This window comes from Molothrus aeneus, chromosome 8, assembly GCF_037042795.1.
Source record: "Molothrus aeneus isolate 106 chromosome 8, BPBGC_Maene_1.0, whole genome shotgun sequence".
In the NCBI taxonomy this organism is placed as follows: Eukaryota; Metazoa; Chordata; class Aves; order Passeriformes; family Icteridae; genus Molothrus; species Molothrus aeneus.
The window spans coordinates 20,826,641-20,844,317 of record NC_089653.1 but is presented as its reverse complement, the minus strand read 5'-3'; the positions used below and the strand labels follow the sequence as shown (position 1 = coordinate 20,844,317).

General features: G+C 37.4%; 2 protein-coding genes across 5 annotated transcripts in view; one reads left to right on the top strand and one right to left on the bottom strand.

Moving 5' to 3' along the window:
* BLNK (B cell linker) overlaps positions 1–4,838 on the top strand; it is an 83,942-nt gene extending 79,104 nt beyond the window's left edge. For all 4 annotated transcript variants that reach the window (XM_066554503.1, XM_066554499.1, XM_066554504.1 and 1 more), the window contains 3 exons: positions 1,596–1,679; positions 2,713–2,868; positions 4,115–4,838. In XM_066554503.1, the coding sequence (XP_066410600.1) occupies positions 1,596–1,679; positions 2,713–2,868; positions 4,115–4,234 (360 nt within the window). In that variant the 3' untranslated portion in view covers positions 4,235–4,838. The remainder of the gene's footprint in view (positions 1–1,595; positions 1,680–2,712; positions 2,869–4,114) is intronic.
* Positions 4,839–9,167: 4,329 nt separating this feature from the next.
* On the bottom strand, positions 9,168–14,724 carry ZNF518A (zinc finger protein 518A). The gene has a single exon (XM_066555070.1). It carries the CDS (start codon positions 14,690–14,692, stop codon positions 10,055–10,057), a length of 4,638 nt encoding a protein of 1,545 aa, XP_066411167.1. The 5' UTR covers positions 14,693–14,724; the 3' UTR covers positions 9,168–10,054.
* Between the last annotated feature and the right edge of the window lie 2,953 nt (positions 14,725–17,677).

Below are 17,677 nucleotides of genomic sequence, written 5' to 3'. Positions count from 1 at the left end.
TTACTCTTATTTTGAATGAAGGGAAACTACAAAATGCAAAAACCCATTCTTATAAACCTAGTAGTCACAAACAAGGTAAAAATAGTTGAGTGTAAGCCAAAGGCTCTATCATGCAGCGCCAGCAACAGTAAGCATTCTAAACTCTGACATGACAAAGATAATACAACAGTGAGGAACACAAAGGAGTTGAAGTTCTGGAAAAAATTTAACTGTATGTAATACTAGATATTTATTATAAAAATTACTTTCAAATAAGCAATCCAGAAAACTCTACATAAACAGCTTGTAGCAATTACATTTGCAATTTTTATGTAACAGCCATGGGCAGAAACAGAACTTAATAAAAGATCCATTTTGTTTTAAAAAAATTAGCTGCTAGTGTTATTTTCCCAGCAATTTTATACAGTGGTATCATTTGCTGTAGCATCCTCTACAATACAGGTGCTCACAGATTAATGAGAATTAATTATGTCATTAATTCCCACGACATTCACTGTTTGCTTGGTTCCCATCCAAACTTTGGCAGCAGCTCTCTGCTTCTACATTATAGGCCACAGATAGGGGTAGAAGAAAGGTCTGGGGGTCATTGATTCCTTCTTTTGTTGAACAAAGATTTGTTCACTGGACTCATTCTCTATGTGGGCATATTTGCAATTCCTCTCAGCCTTTCTTTTTCCAATGAATAGTGTGAGTGGAGAAATAAATGGAAAAATTTTGAAGGTAAAATTATATGTTATGGCTTGAGCCAGTCTCTAAGAATTTAGTACAATGCCCCCAAAATTGAGGCTCTGCTCTCTCCTCACTGTCAGCTCCCCTCCCAGCTTCTGTGGTGCTCCTTCCTGATCCTGCAGTGGGTTGAGCCAAGTCATTAAGCTGACAGAAAATCAGCTTGGCAGTCAAACACAAAAAAAGACAAAACAAAAAAGGAAAGTTTTTTGGGTTTTTTTCTGCAAGTTTAATAAAGTGAATTATCTCACCATGGGATCAGATGGATTTATTGCCACTAGTCACAAAATGAGCACAAAGGAGAAGCCAAGACATTCCCTTTCTGGCAGCAATAAGTCAGCAAGACCAGCTCAGTTATAATGTGCAACCTTTAATCTGTTTTGTACAGAGGTGACAAAGCTTGTGTGAAAATTAATTTTATCATTAAACTTGTTACTGTAAAGCTGGAGCAAAACTTATCCAGGCATCATGCTGTCCATGTGGAGACAGGCATGATTGTGTTCACAAAGAGCATTATTCCTCAACATTCCTCGACAATTTGTTCCTCTTTCAATTCTGCTGGAATAGCTTTTGTCTTTAGAACGATCCTACAGTTGAACCTGACTGCTTTCCTCAGGGTATATGTCTTTTGTCATTTATCAGCCTTCTATCACAAATCTGTTACCACTGTTTTGATGCTCCCAGTTTTTCTTTACCCTCCCTCTACTCAACTAAAACTGTGAACTCCTGGCAAAGACTTTTTTAAATTCGTGAGTTTTCTGCATTTTAGTTATTCATAGCTGTCACCATTTAGCAATAACTCCCCTACAGGCCATATTCTTTATTATTGTTATTATTTTACAGGTGAAACACTGTTCCTCTCTTTTTAGGATGCTGGTGTTCACAGTAAAGCATGGTATGCTGCTACCTGTGATAGGAAAATGGCAGAAGATGCATTGTACCGATCAAACAAGGTAGGTCACTTTTAAAGAATGTCTGTTTTATGGGGGAAAAGCCCAGAACTTCAAATAAAAAAAATTTTAAAAAGACAACCAGAAGTATTCAAAGAGCATCAGTTGCCTTCTGAGCAGGTCAGAACTACTGTGCCATGCAAGTACTGTCAAACCTGGAATTATTGGGGTGACATTTAATTAAGCCAGTTAATGCTGGCTTTCATTGCAACACAAAGTTGCATTAGTGCAACTCAAAGACCAAAGCACTGCAGAGAATGCTATTACAGACTAGAGAGCTGAGGAAGATCTTACAGCTCATGCACACCCCCTTAAAAGAAATGCAAAGCCCAGTGGCTTTTAAGCGGTCTCCACAACTGTCCAGTGGCTCATGTGGAAACAGCTATTTGGAAAGGCTGGGGTTGTTATGCATTTTGAAATAGCAACACTGCATTTGGGTATTTGGAGAATTTGAATTCTCTCAACTATTCTTGTTACAAAATCTAGTGTCACGGAGGGAGGAGGACCATGTAGAGTTGCATCCTCAGCATCAAGTACATTTCCACTCTTGCCTAAGTCCACAGAGGATAAAGGGGCAGAGAATGGGGGCTATCACCAGGTGAAGGCTACTGTGAGTTAGTGAGCACAGGGCTGCATAGTCAGGAGTTCAGGTGCTTGACTGTGGTGAGCTCCTTTTTTCAGCTCTGGAGAAAGGGTGTCTCCACCCTTTCCCTGCTTTCTTCCCTACCTACTGCCACTGATAGGAACTATTCCCAAACAGTCTGTGGATCCCAACAGATGGCTGCCACTGTGTATTTATTTCTTCATTTTCTCTCTGGTTGAGGGAGAGAACAGGCAGCAGCAAAGCTGATTCTAAAATGATGCCTTTGCAAGCTACTGTTAGCAGGAACACATGCTACTTCTCATCTGCTGCTCTTATTTTTCTAATGGGAGAAAAGGGTTCAATGCTAATATAAATCAAAAATGTTAAACCAAAACCAGACTAGGTTGTTGAAAAGAAATGAGCCAAATACACTGACTACTTTTCTCTCTTTAGGATGGATCTTTTCTAATAAGGAAGAGTTCTGGGCAGGACTCACGGCAGCCATATACACTGGTTGTGTTTTACAACAGAAGAGTGTACAACATCCCTATACGATTCATTGAATCAACAAGGCAATATGCACTGGGCAGAGAAAAAAGTGGTGAAGAGGTGAGATGATGTGAGGGTATTTTTCCTAACAGTTTTCAATTATATACCTTTAATAAGCAAGGACTAAGATATATTGCACTATGACCACAAAGATTCCTCATGTATGAATATAAAAATATACCCTTCATAATGACCAATCTGTCAAGCTAGAGAAACCAGTGTTATAACAGCTCCTGTACACTGTTACTAAAACCACAGACCAAATTTAAAACATACTCATAGAGCTGTTTAAATAAAGTTAAAAGGGTAAGAGCTGCAGCCACTAGATAAATTTTCTGACTGTTTACAGTCCTCCACTTACCTTCTATCTAAAACTGTAGTTATGTTTCTTGGAAAATTGCAAAGGAAGAACAGCCATGCTCAAAAAACCCTCCAACACTACTAAAAATGAGAATGACATTACTGTTAGTACTGTTTTCACATAAAGAAAATATTAAACTTTAGCTCTGGAGTGAAAAGATCACTGGTTATCAACTCTGCCACGGAGATAATTACTGTGATAGCAAACCAGAAACTTGGAACACAAATACCAATGAAAACAGTTTATCATTGCATAGAGTAGGCTTTTCAGCAGTGTGAAAGTAGGCTTGACATAGCCTAATTATCTGCCTTCCAAGCACCAGTTTTGAGATCAGAGAAAATATAATAGCCTGGAGCTCACCTGGTCTTCAACAAAGATCTCAGGATAGATAGTCCAAAGTCTTTATCTGACCAAAGTCCAAAAGGAAAAGCAACAGACCTATCAGATTCTGGATACTAATTTACATTAGTAACACGACAAACATTAAAACTGTGTAACTAGAACAGGTCTCATAGATGGCTGCCTGTACCTGTTACTCCTGGACATGGCCTTCCCTCTGAGGTGGCTGAACCACATCTGCCACAGCTGCTGAGCAGCCAGGCTGCAGCCTACTATACATTAAGGGAAAATGAAATGTCAGTTCACTATGGCCCACAGCAAACTCAGTGGTTCAGTTTGTGCAGGTGACAATCACAAATGGAAAGGAGGGGACAGCTGGTGCCTGTAATATCTTCTGTTGTCTAAATCTAATCTGTTAATGACTAAAATCAGAACTAAGAGAAGGATCAGTGCTCTCACTAAAAGGCAAAGCATCTAACTTGGTAACAAGTAGCTTAACTTGCTTCAAATAGATGAGAAGCAAAGATAAAAAGATGCAGTGATTACTGTCAATATTACAGCATTAAAAGAAGCCAGCACTAATTATTTTTTGTCTTCTTTTTCCAGCGCTTCGACAGTGTTGCTGAAATAGTAGAGAATCATCAGCGCACCTCCCTGGTTCTAATTGACAGTCAAAACAACACAAAAGACTCAACAAAACTGAAATATATTGTAAGAGTTTCTTAATCGAATTGAACTGCTGAAAAGAAGACCTCTTTAATAATTTCTTTCAATATACCAAGACGTGGACAAGTTATTAAGAGAAGAAAATCCAAAATGATGGGAAACACTCTTCAAGAGTAGTAGAAATGCATTTCATAGAGCTCAACCCCACGTCACTTTTATCGGGAAAGTTTAACACAAGAAGCCAAAGCAGATGCGCTGTCATCTCTGCCAACATGGGTATCCAAAGTCAAGGGAAGAACAACTGCATACCACAGCCTGGGCCTCTGACTGCTGTTTGAAGATAGATTTTTTGAAGGACATTTTCATTTTAAAAATGAGAATACCCACAGTGATCTATTCTTTCAATTTATGTTTACCACATATCACTGCTTTCAGCAATTTCTTTGTAAAGTGCACAGCCCCAGAAATTAGAGCAACTTGACCTAATGTACCACTGTGCACAAGTTGAAAACAGGACTGTACTTTGTGACTAGTGGCAATAAATCCATCTGAACATTTTAGATTTATGGACATGTGTTGTACTTTCCCTCAGCCTCACCCTGTTTCACTGATATTTTTGTTTGTATTTTCAAAATGTAAAAATAAAATTTAAAAATACTGTAAACTCAGTAGTGCATGGAGACTTTGCTGGACTGCATTTCTGGCACCCTTCCAGCAAGAAAGCATCAGTTCACTAGTGTTGATGTTTTAATGTATATATTTGTATGTGCTCCTTCACAATGTTATGAAAAAGCATCTCTTTTTACAACTTTATATCATATATATATATATATATATTACACACACACATAATTTGACTAAATGACTCTCAAATCTTTTGTCTTTAAATTGCCTACTGCTGATGACCCAGGCACATTGCATCATTGCTAAATTACCCACTCACTTCTTGCTGACTTACTTATGGAGACACACACCAAAAAACCCCACTTTTTTATGTGATAGCCTGTTTTATCACGGTGGTTTACTTACTATAATATTGTTAACAAAGTAAACTTCCACAAATATTCAAGTGGTAAAAATTAATTTGATGAATGTATAAATTGCATCAATGAAAAACTTTTAGGAGCAATTGTTTACTAGTTCTAGCAGTGTTTGATTTCACTGGACCTGAAGACTCATCCATCTTAAAGGTATTTTCCAAAACTGACACTTTATACACATTTAGTTTATTCTTTTTGTTCCAAATTAAGCAGTGTTCTCTAGGATTATATTCAAGGCATTAAAGGCAAGTCTAGTTAAGACCCGCAAAGACTCAGCAAGCTACTTAGGGCCATAGGGTGGCTGAATTCTGCAAATACTTTCTTATGCTTTTGATCAGTTACTTGTAAAAGTCATGCACCTGCCTTCTAGAAAGAACTGTATGCCAGTAGGATGCTCAGCACATGGCTCCCTACATACCTTGAGGCAGGTCAGCTTCTTCCCTCTGCAACACAGGCAACCCAAACGTGATGTGATTTCACACTGGCAAGTAAGAAACAATGTACACAGACTACACAAGCCTACCTATTACAGACCATCACAGTACTACATAAGGGCTATGTTTAGTATATTGCTCAGTTGGTGTTTTATATTTAACACTATGCCTAATACTACTGAAATGTTTAGAACATTAAGATTGCTAAGTCAAGGTGTAAAAACACAAAAGTTAGTAGTGTCTGCAAGCTTCCTTTACTCTTTCTATATGTGTACTATTATATTATTTAGCTACTTTAGGCATCACTTTAGAAGCTATTTCAAGCAATACTCACAATGGAAGTACTCTGAAAAAGTAGCCACTGAGTATTTAACTTCCTTTGCATTCATGTCCTTGCCTTTCATTCATGTACTGCACAGTATTTCAACCTTGGTACTGTCTGTCTGCTAACCTTTCTGTGTTGCTCCTCAAAATCTCTAGATTCTTCATTCTTTACAAGTGTGCAGTATCTCCATCATTCTAGAACTGAGGAGGAAAAAATAGTGTGAACAAGGGAAGTTCAAGTGTGTATATTTCATAACAGAGACTAGGTATCACTTTTTTTTAAAGGTAATTAGCACTGACCACTTTAAAGCACTGCTGTTCCTGCCCCTCAGCTCTAAGTGCTCAGCACTACATATAATATTGTGGTTGACCTACAAATAACATAGATAGATAAAGGGGTCAGTTACCTTCATCCTCAAACCTTACTTTACTTTTTATCCATGTTCTACATGATTATAGGGCTACCTTATAGTTACGACAACAAAACAAGGCAGGGAGCTGATAGGTAATACAACCTTCCACAAAATAATCCTATCTTCCTGAAATGAGAACTTCTTAGGCACAAAATAAGGATCCCTAGGGGTACAACCCTCCCCCAACAAACACACAAAACACACCAGTACATTGTCACCTACTTTACTACACTTGATGTTTTGTACAGGAACAAAGGCAGCTCTGGTTACTCTGCTTTCCATACTCGAGCTAGATCTGTTATAGCTTGGCAGGACTATGGTACAGACATACCATGAAACGAAGTTTTATCTGGAGAAGGTTTAAGCAAGTTTCAGGTATAGGATTGCACCAAGTTACCATTTCCTACATTGTAGACATAAAATAAATTGGGACTCAGGATGAAGCCTGCTGAGTTAAAAATCCCAGTGCTGTGGGCTGAAAAGCCATTACAGAATGCAGGAAATGGTGACTTGGTGTGGCTGTTGCAGTGCCAGCAGATATCTCCAGGTAACAGGTATATCAAGTCTGACCTGACAGACACAGCAACACACCCCTCCCCTCATCTTTCTTTGATATTGTCATACTGTTAGCTAATTTCCCTTCCATATAATATGTCATTCACTGAATAGTTAAAACAAAACAATAAAAACCAAAAAAAAAACCAAAACCTCACACCAAAACACCACACACTCAGAAACAACCCATAAACCAAGAACTAAAAATGAATTCTTTTGTCTGAGAACTCAGGGCAAAGTGTCATATTTAATAATACACAAAGGAGAAGTGTTGTCTGCCTACCTGATACAGAGAGTACAATGAGTACTGCATATCATTCCTGACAATGTTGCTCCATGAAAGGAATAAGAACCTGCATTCTCAAAAATCCAATTGTTCAGAGACACAAGGTACAAAACTACATTCTTCCTTCAATCAAAAGCAGCAGCAGCAGCAAAAAGAGATTATTAGGAATCGTTAAGAAAAAAAGCGTGTCACATAACAACAGCTCTATAACAAATTTTTGTTAAAAACACTGGAATTACTGAGGAAGGGCACCATGACTTACTGATGAATACACATCTTGCCAAGAACACATAATGGGATAGATTTTCAGCCTCTTCAAGGTCATACAGACAGTTGATAACCTTGTGCTTGCATCTCTCTTTGTATGTCCCAAAACAATTAAATCAATGTGAGGTTTATCTTGCTATCTGCAATGTTACAAACTATTAAAATGTTATGGTTGCATAGTAAAGCACTCAAAATCAAGATAATTCAAGTTACCTGTGCAACCTTGTCACATGAGCTATATCCATTACAATACAAGCATTAAATATTCAATCAATGAATATTTTTCCACATGGATTTATATGTTTCACTTGGTTCATGCAACACTTCAGGGAGAAATCGTAGCTGTATAATGAAAAACTGTGGTTTGTAGGATATTTGTAGAATACCTTTCCCCATTTACTGAAAATGCTGAGAAATGCACCAACATTGAAGAATTCAGCCAGTAAAAAGATGGCTTCATACAGTAAAGTAGCTGAAGAACTGAACATATCTTCCCTGCATTTTCTACCACACCATATACTGCAACACAGGTGAGATCACTTCAACCTAATTTTCTCCTGATGGTAATTAATTTTGATCTTAATTTCAGTGAAGGCCCACTTGAGATTTTCTGAAACCTGATCTGCAGAAATGCCAAACTCTAAGGACCTCAAACAATGCACTATGAAAAAGGTTGTAAGAATAAATTGTGTATTTAGAACAGTACTTGAGCAACCTGCACTAAATAATATGAGGATTCACCCAAACTATGCTGCCTTGACTGCTTCAGTTGTCTTCTATACATAACTCACCAGATGCTAGACTAGTGTGCATCTTCCTGACAACACAAATATCAAGAAAAACTTATCTAATCACTGAAGCAATTGTTTTTAAGTAATTTTAACACTTTTTAAAATATAAGTTGAATTCAGGTTAGTGGTGCCATGCCTGTGACATCCATGACTTCTTACTGTTTCATTGGTAGCGAGCAATCTTCACTTTCACCTTAAGGAACCAGTAACAGAAAACTACTTGGGCTTGCATACAATCTAAACCCCAGGATTTAAATGCCCCAGTCCTCTCCAAACCTACTGTTCAATTTTTACAGCTTTGCAATCAATACTTTGGGAAGCTGGCTTACACCTTCATACTTGGGCAAAAGGTGCCAGCCATATGGTAAGAGCAATCCCAGGTAAGAATGAAACTTCTAGCCTACTGAGGTTCATGAAGAATCTGGAGGACAAAGCCTCGAGACATAATTACTGTGGATAATAAGGACCTTCATCTGTCACTATGGTTAAGAGGTCTTTTGCTTACATGCCTTTCTATAAGGACTAAAAACTGTAATGCATAGTCTCTCCCTTCATTATCTCTAAAACTGAAAGTAGAAAGCAAGCAGGCCCCTAAGAACATTACCCTTCTGGGCTGGTAAAATATGGGAATAACAATTCAAGCCTTGGTTTTGCCAAATCCCTGGTGCCCCAAAAGGCTGTATATCTGAATAAGCAATAGTAGAAAACATTAAGTCATTATGGGAACAAATTCCATCCACCTGAAATAAAGCTATGAAGTAATTACAAGCCTAAAATGGTGCTCTGCACCTCCCCATATCCTGACCATCCCTACAGGGTTTGCGGCAGATACAGCAAGATAGAAACATTTTCTATAAATGCTCAAAGTCATTTGCTGTAAACACAAGTTATAGCAAATTTAATAGTGACAAAATCAATACAGATTAGGAATGTTCACCATTCTTAAACACCATATACATTATGAATATATATACTGTATATTTTCCATCGATTTCATTCTGACTCACCGTAATAACACAATCATAATACATTTTATTAATTTATATGAAAAATACTTCACTAAGAAATTAGACAAACTGCACAGAAATAGTACAAGTGTCATGTGCATAGCAATATAGCTTAAAGCATTCACATATGGCTTTGTTTAAATGAAACTGTGGGGGAATGGCCCTATACGGACCCATGGTTACACAGTCAACATAATGTAAACTGCTTCACATCTTTGAGGCACTTGCTAATAATAGTGTTCAATCCCTGAAAAACAAAATCAAGAGCTAATAAGTGAAAATAACAAAATCCCAGGATAACAGCCGTGTATATTTGAAAATATTTTAAAAATTGGTTTTAGTAGTGCATGCACAGAACTGAAAAACTGGGGGGGAAGGGGGTAATTTCTGTGCAAGAATTATACCAAGTAACTGAAAAGTATAAAAATATTTACATGTTTAGGGATTTTAAGTATGTACAGAACAAAGGCCCTGAAGACTTATTCTATAGAATAAAAATATAGCACATGATAGCAGTAATAAAAATAATATTTTTTTTATGGAATTGTATTTGCAGTTAGTTACAAGTTATTTAAACCACGTTTTTTGATCTTTCTCAAATCTGATGGCAATAGGGAATACACTCTTTCTTTTATAACACAAGAACTTTGCATCCTTTTTCAACCTCAGTTACAATACTGACGTAAAAAACAGAACGACTTGTGTATCCTAATCCAGCTGGGGTGTTTTTTTAAACTTTAATGATTATTTTCTTCACTGGTCATCATTTCATTAATGAATTCCAATCTCGAGTAGCCTCCATCAGATGCCTCTGTCCATGTCCTACCCAATTATCCTGGTTGTCAAATATTCTACCACAAAACCAGCAGCTAAACTTAGCTTTCAAGGTATTATTTGAGGTAGTTTTCACAATCTGGTAATTGTTTTTGCTAGTCTTTTTCAGTGTCAATTTTAAGACAAATCTTTCTTTTACAGGGTTAAGGGGTTTTATTGTCTTGTATCTTTTCTGAGAAAAATTATCAGTAGTTACATCCGAAGGATTGCAGAAGTCTGGCTGCAGAAGAGCTTCAACGGTTCTTTTTGACAATAAAACCTTAAGAACATGTCCCTTAAATTTAGCAATAGTTTTCATTACATTTACAACTTCTGGAACATCTGCATCAGGATGATTTAGCACAACAACTGGTTGATTTCTCCGGGGGCATTTTACAAGCTGGTTAGAATTAAAAGGGAGTAATTTCAAAGTCCTCACAGTTGTCTTTGATGCCCTTGGTTTGTAAGGGCTAACTGATTCACTAACAATTTCAACTTGATTCTTTTCTTTACACTTTCTGTGCAACATTGCTTTCTTTCTAGGAGGTTCTGGGCAACCAGCCTTCCTTTTACGTTTGAAATTCTTGTTTCTTTGCCCACCCACAGTTCCTGAACTTTTAGATCCAGCTTGTTTTAAACCAGGTTTTACTTTTGCAGTTCTGTTTTGGGTGCTCCATGTGGACTTCTGACAACCAGAGTTATTCCTCTTGTTAGCAGCTATTACTTGCATACTCTCGATAGAACATTTCTGCAACCGCGTCCCTGCAGATTTAGCAGAATAAACAGGTTCTACAGGAGGAACATGACATGCTGGATTAGAGCTTGCCAAAGAGGCATTTGCTGGCATTAACCCACCTGGTAAGTTTAAGGCATCATTAAAACAAAGATTAGTTTGTTTCTGTGCTAGTGCAGGAGTAAGGGACTGCAAGTTATCCACCTGTAGTGAGGGCACCGAGTTGCTTATTGACTGAGTGTTATCAGACAGTGTATCTGAAGTACGAGTTCTTATTTTCAGCAAAGGCTGTTGTTGCATGGCTCCAGTTTTCTTTGGTTGACAATTCTGATAAGCATTATCCTGAAAAAAAATTGGTTTATGAACTACAGGCTTGTTTGGTGTCAAACATTTCAGAAAAACTCCCTGCTGTTCATCAGGTGAAAGTGCATAAACGTGTTGTTCCTGTTTAATTTCCTGTTGTTTTACTGACTCCAAAGACCCAAAGACAGCATCCTGGTGCTCTGGTAACACCTTCACAGAAGAAGTTGCCTTCACAGACGACACTGATGAGTTTGCTACTACAAGAGGTGCTTTGAATGGCATACTATTCAATGAGTCATTTACTGTACCACATACTTCCCCATTACAGGAACTTCTTAAATTTCTAAAATTGCCATTTTTCCCCTTCACTTCTGAAGCTGGTATTTTCCCAAATTCTCTGGATGCAATTCCCCCTAAAACCTGAGAACTATCATTAGCGGCATTTGCAACTGTTCCAACTGCCCCACTAAAAGTCAAAATCATTCCAGGTCCTTTATTTGAAACACAAGATGCAGGTACACCTTTAGTAACATCGGATGAACTGGTTGATGGAAGAGATTTTCCTGACACCACCTGCTGCCTAGATTGGTTAGAAAGGTGGAAAGGAACGAAAAATCGTGACGGAAGGGACTGAACAAAAAGGGCTTTCTTTTGTTCCTGAAGAACAGGCAAAACTGGTGAAAAGCTGCTAGGATTTTGAGTTGCAGACAGTACTTTATCTTTTACTACCTGCTGTGTAAACTCATCTGTAGGAGTTTTTAGCAATGTACCAACACCCGGAGTTCTGGATAATTTGTCCATGTCCTGTGAATCAAGTGATGTTTTGGGTGTCTGTCTTTCTCTCCCACAACATGTACCTTCATTTGTGCTACATCTTGTGTTGAACTCTCTCTTACATAAAGGGAAGTGAACATTAGGTGGAGGCCTCTGAAAACCACACACAGTTGCAGAGCTTTTTAAACGCACGCAGGCTGCACTCCCGGTCTCAGGACCAGAAAGCAGCTTATCAGAACGAAGTTGGACACAGTTAGTCTTGCTGTGGAACTCCTGCTGAGAAGCTGTTTTTACTTTTAACACATCTTGCAGTAATTGGTTTATCTCAGGCGATAAATAATTAGCTGCCTGCTCACTTTGCAATGAGAAAACAGATGTGATTTTAGGCATTAAGAAAGAGTTAACACCATCAGAGCCATTTTCCTGGAATTTCTCAGCTACATTCTGAAAGCCTTGCTCTAGGTTAGTGTCCAAATACTGTCGGCCATTATGCTTGTCCTCTGTAAAACACTCGCTGTCAACACCACATTGAGATTGGCTTTTAAAAGACACAGAGTTATTCTTAGTGTTTATGTGTTTGTAAGTTTTATTAATATTTGATTGGGCTGACACAACTTTCTCTGCTTTTAAACCTTTCACTGACTCTGAATGTGAAGATGGAAGTTCATTTCCACTGTTTTGAAAAGAACCTCTTTTGCTAAATTCTCTGTACCTGTCATCTGTTGACGTCCAAATGCTACATGGATTATCCAAAGAGTCCACTTTGGAATAGTTGTGAAAAGACAACAACCCTTCATTAGATGAATCCACTGAGGTTGAATAACAGAGATTATTAGTTCCATTGCTATTATTCAGGCCACCATTTTGCATTTTCAGTTCAGGAAAGTAGGGCATTTTCATAGGGTCATAATGAAGGGTATTTGTAATAGCGGGTGATAATACCTGAGGATGACTTGAAGGACGAAAGCTTCCCCATGAGATACTAGTTTGAGCTCCAACTTTTGTTACTGCTTCATGTGGAGGTACAGTTGAGTCCAGCTTCATTGGCAAACAATTTGGACCTTTTCCTTCAGCTATATTAGAAGGTGGTACAGTTTCAGAAACACTCTTACTGTACAATAAGGAGTTATTTTGTTTTTCCAATTTTGTTTTTCCTGAATGAGGAGCAGGACAGGAAAACGGAGGGGAAGTTAATGGATGAACACAATTGTTCTTTAAAGTCGACTGATCATTTACATGTGGTATAGCACCTGAAGACAAGCCACAGGGATCAGCAGTCTGTAGCAAAGGAGTTGCAGAACCATCTTTAACAGGATCAACTTTCTGACCCAACAGATAGTCATTTTGCTTACTTGTAGGTAGTAATTTTATAACAATATGTTGTTTTCCATCTACCATTTTAAAACCCATAAATTTCGCACTGTAATTTGCTGGTACAGATATTTTATTGTTTTTAAACATCAATACTGTTGGCCCATGAACAGCACTTTTCAATAATCCCAGGCCATAACTTGTGCCATCATCTGCCTTATTGTATTGTGCAGTAGTAGCAGAGAGCATTCCACCGATAAAATGACGCTTTTCCGTGTATTTACCTTGATGTTTCTCTTCATTTGTTTCCACATCTCTCATACACTGGTTCAGCTCCTCAGCATTTGGCTGAATTTTATTCACACTTCTTAGCACTTGTGTATTTTCTTCTCCAGCACTGTCACTTCCACTGCTTATCTTCTTCCGTCTCCAGAGTGGTTTTTTTGATGCTCCCATTTTATACCTCCTTAACACAAGCTTCAGTCCTGCTGGAGTCTTTACTATTCTTTTTTCATATTTATCCTTTTCCAGTTTTTCTTTTGCAATTAAGTGGTCTCTGTGTAAAGCTATGATGTGTTTTAAAAGATAATCTTTCCGAGATGTGCTGTAACTGCAATAAGGACAACCAAAAGAAAACATACTGGTATGAACAAGGAGATGATTTTGGAGCTCCTCTTCTGTAAAGTTTTCTTGATGGCATTTTCCACATTTATAGGGAATCTCCTTATGTTTGTGAATGTGCTGAACAAACGTACCCACATCATAGGTAGAAAACCCACATTTTTCACACTGAAAGTGTCCATTTACACAATGCTTTGATATGAAGTGTTTTGTCAAAGCCAACAAAGTGTATATCTGCTCATCATTACAGAGCTCACATTTTACTAAAGTGCTACGATGAATGCGCCTGTGCTGTTTAAAAGACTGAAAGTCATTAGCTGAGAAGTTGCACATCTCACAAGGATACAGAGGCAACTCACCATAGTGTAACAGCTGAAAATGTTTCTGTAGGTCATTTGGGCTGTATCTAATGTTATCCTTGCACTTCGTACAAGTGAAATTCAGTATCTTTGCTGCAGTTTTCAATCCTTCTTCAAATTGCACTTCTGGTGTGATTTGCAAGTGGCTTCCTTCTGAACAACTCAGATTGCTTCCACTAATTTTCTCAAGACTTACGGATTTCCTAGCAGTTTGCTGCTTACACTGAAAGAGTTTTCTAAACCTATCAACTTCATGTTTCATTAATACTTCATTTGGAATGTTCACCTTGGGCAATTCAATCTTCACGTTTTTTAGTCCATAAGCGAGATTGACATCTAAAATTGCTGGTTGAATTGTCATACTTGAAGGATCACTCACCAGTTCTTTTTTCAAAGTAATGTTTGTAGAAAAATTATTCACAGCATTGTGTTTTAAGAAAGTGATTTGCTTTCTGTCGCAAAAAAAGTGTTCCTGTTCAGATGACATGATTTTAGGTTCTACTTTTCTTTACATGAATTCTTGAGATTTAGTCTTACTGCTGGCAGCAAATGAGACAACTGTGCTGAGTTATTCTCAAAGCTCTACAACTTCCCCATTTCATTCTCCTGAAATTAAAAAACAAACAAAGCAAATAATTACTTCTAAAACTAATGCAATTGGAACACCTATTACGATTCACTAACAAATCTATGCCAATCTCTGAAGTTGTTAATTTTTATAATATTACTCAAGGGATGAAAAAAAAAGGATGAGGCAAAAAAAAGCTATTACACTATAACCTTTGTTTGTTTGTGTTGGGGGTGTTTGTTGATTTGTTACTTGGTGGGGTTTTTTTAAATAAAAATTGAAAAATATGTTTTAAAGAACATCTACTGAAAGATACATGTCATCAAATTTTGGGTTTCTCCCACCCTGTAAGCACAAAGAAGTCCAAAAACCTACTTTTCTTAAATGAAGCCTGCGTTTATTACTTATTTGGGATTTCATGCAAATAAAACCACTCCCTTGTGACATGCCACTAACTGAAGTATTAAAAAGAAGTCAGATCTACAGAATTTGACATTTTTATTACTCAAGTGTGCTACTCTATTAGTTACTATTGTGCTTAAAAAGGAAAGAAAGTAAAATCAGAATCTGACAAAATATCTACCTCACCAATGGAGACATGACCTTTACCAACACCAAAAACCAGTCACACTGACCTACAATGAATTTTTCACATGCCTACCTTTAGTACCACACAAGTCTGAATCAGTCAACAGATAAAGTTCTCAGGTTTCTCATTGCATGTTCCTGGGTACATGTTAATATTTTCAGTGCATGACTGACCACAGTACCCCTCTATGGATTAAAAGGCTCAAACAGTTATGGTCAGCATCACTGTCTCACTACAGATTTCATGTCAGTGTTTCCATAACAGGCTGCATCAACAATTTATATCAGCTCAAGTCTATGCCTGAACAACACTCCTGCACAGAATGTCGACAGAGAATCAGCAGAATTGGAACAGCAGCAAAATTAACTTGAATTCTGAAAAGCAACACTGGAAAGGAAGAACTGTTTCTTCACCAGTATAATACTTTTTACTAAAAAACTTTTTCCACAGTACAAGTCACAAAGTCACTTTCTTCTTTCCTAACAAAAGTTAGTAAATTGTTAGCTGAAGTCTGATTAGCGAATTTCTCTCCACTACTCTGGGGCTTGCCCTGAAGCAACACAGACTTGCAACTCATTAGATCATTGTATCTATTCACATTCAAACTAAAAGAATGATCACACCCTCACTGTGAGTAAGTGCAAGGGCTGCTTCTAGATCTCCAAGCCATCATAAGCATCATAGCCCTAAGATCTTTCAAATATTTTCCCACAGTCCTGGGAGAAGGAAGTTTCTAGCATTAGACATGCAAATACCTGACAAAGAAAATGGAGACTGAAAAATTTTCAAGTCCACGTTCTTGTATCATGTAGCAAGAAAAGCAACACTTTTTTTTTAAGCACATGCTTTAATGCCTTCCTTTGGAGAAGATACTAGCACTTCTGCACAATTCTTGAAAATAATAAATACAACAGACTCTATACACAGACTCTAATATAAAGTAAATTCACTTAACTGTGTTCTCCAGATATGAGACCGCCAAGACTTCAATTACATATCTGACATCCAAAAAAAAAAAAAAAAAAAATCCCAAAAACACCCCAAAACAACAAACCACAGAGACATACACTCTCTCCTCAGAATCTCTCCAAAGGAAAACACTTTGGATACAGAACTTCCATTTTTCTTTTAACTCAATGACACACTCCTCATCTTCTACACAGAAGATTAATATGTGGGCTATTACCCAGCTTTGAGCCCTGAGAAGAGAGCAACTCATGTGCATTTATATTCCATTTCCACCAAGAGTACTGCATTAAAATGCATTCTCTTGCCAATGGCATTTATTTGAATAGAAGCAAGCTGAACTTCCTCATAAAGAATAAGTAACTAAAAATTATTTGGATTTGTTTGCTTGAACAACTTTTTAAAGACACAGGCGCAACACACAGATTAGGGCTTGCATGATGCAATACATCATCCTGCTGGTAGCTGCCCATCGTTCAGGTTAAAAGGTTATACTGCCAGACACTGAAACCTGAAGTATGTTTACAATAAAAATTATAAAAATCAGAAGTGGATAAAGTGCTTCAGACAACAAGGCTCAGGCTTTCAATACCAAGCCAATGTGGTCCTCAACTGGGCAACACATTTGGTGAAGAGTCACGATCTAAGATCCCCTTTAATTAACTAACCTTATACTTAATTTTATTATTTTTGGGTAGTATGCAACAATCAACAAGCTCCTGCAGCATGACAAATAAAATATTTACTTGAAACAACCATTAAAAAAAAAAGGGCTTTCTTTTATCCCAGGGATCTCTAAAGGTATATGTTCAAAGCAGTCTGACTTACGCGTTTAAGAAAATACTTGACTTCAATTCTCCAACAGCTGGGTATTTTCCACACACCCAGAAGAGGTAAGATTGCAAGACTCAGACAAGGCCACAGTCAGGAGAAATACTAGAAAAAGTTCTGGAAACAAAAGAAAAGGTATTTTAAATGGTGTAAATACAAGCAATAACTGAAAGAATAAGGTGAAAAGCACAAATCTCTTGCAAATTTATATTATGTGGATTTTCACAAGAACACAAGAATATATACCAACTTTTCTCCCAGAGAACACCATCAAATGCAATACCAGTACTGTATATACACACAATATAACAATGCCTATTTTACCTTAGCTTTGCCACTACACCTCAGGCATCCATAGCTGGGAAGCATAAACACATGATAACTTAAAAACACCACAGAAAGAAGTGACTGGTATCTCAGTCCAACAAATTTTAACCTGAACTCAAAAGGCATTTATCTTTTTTCAAGCAAAAATGTTAATGGCAAAGACATAACCATAAGTTTCTATAAAATTGTGT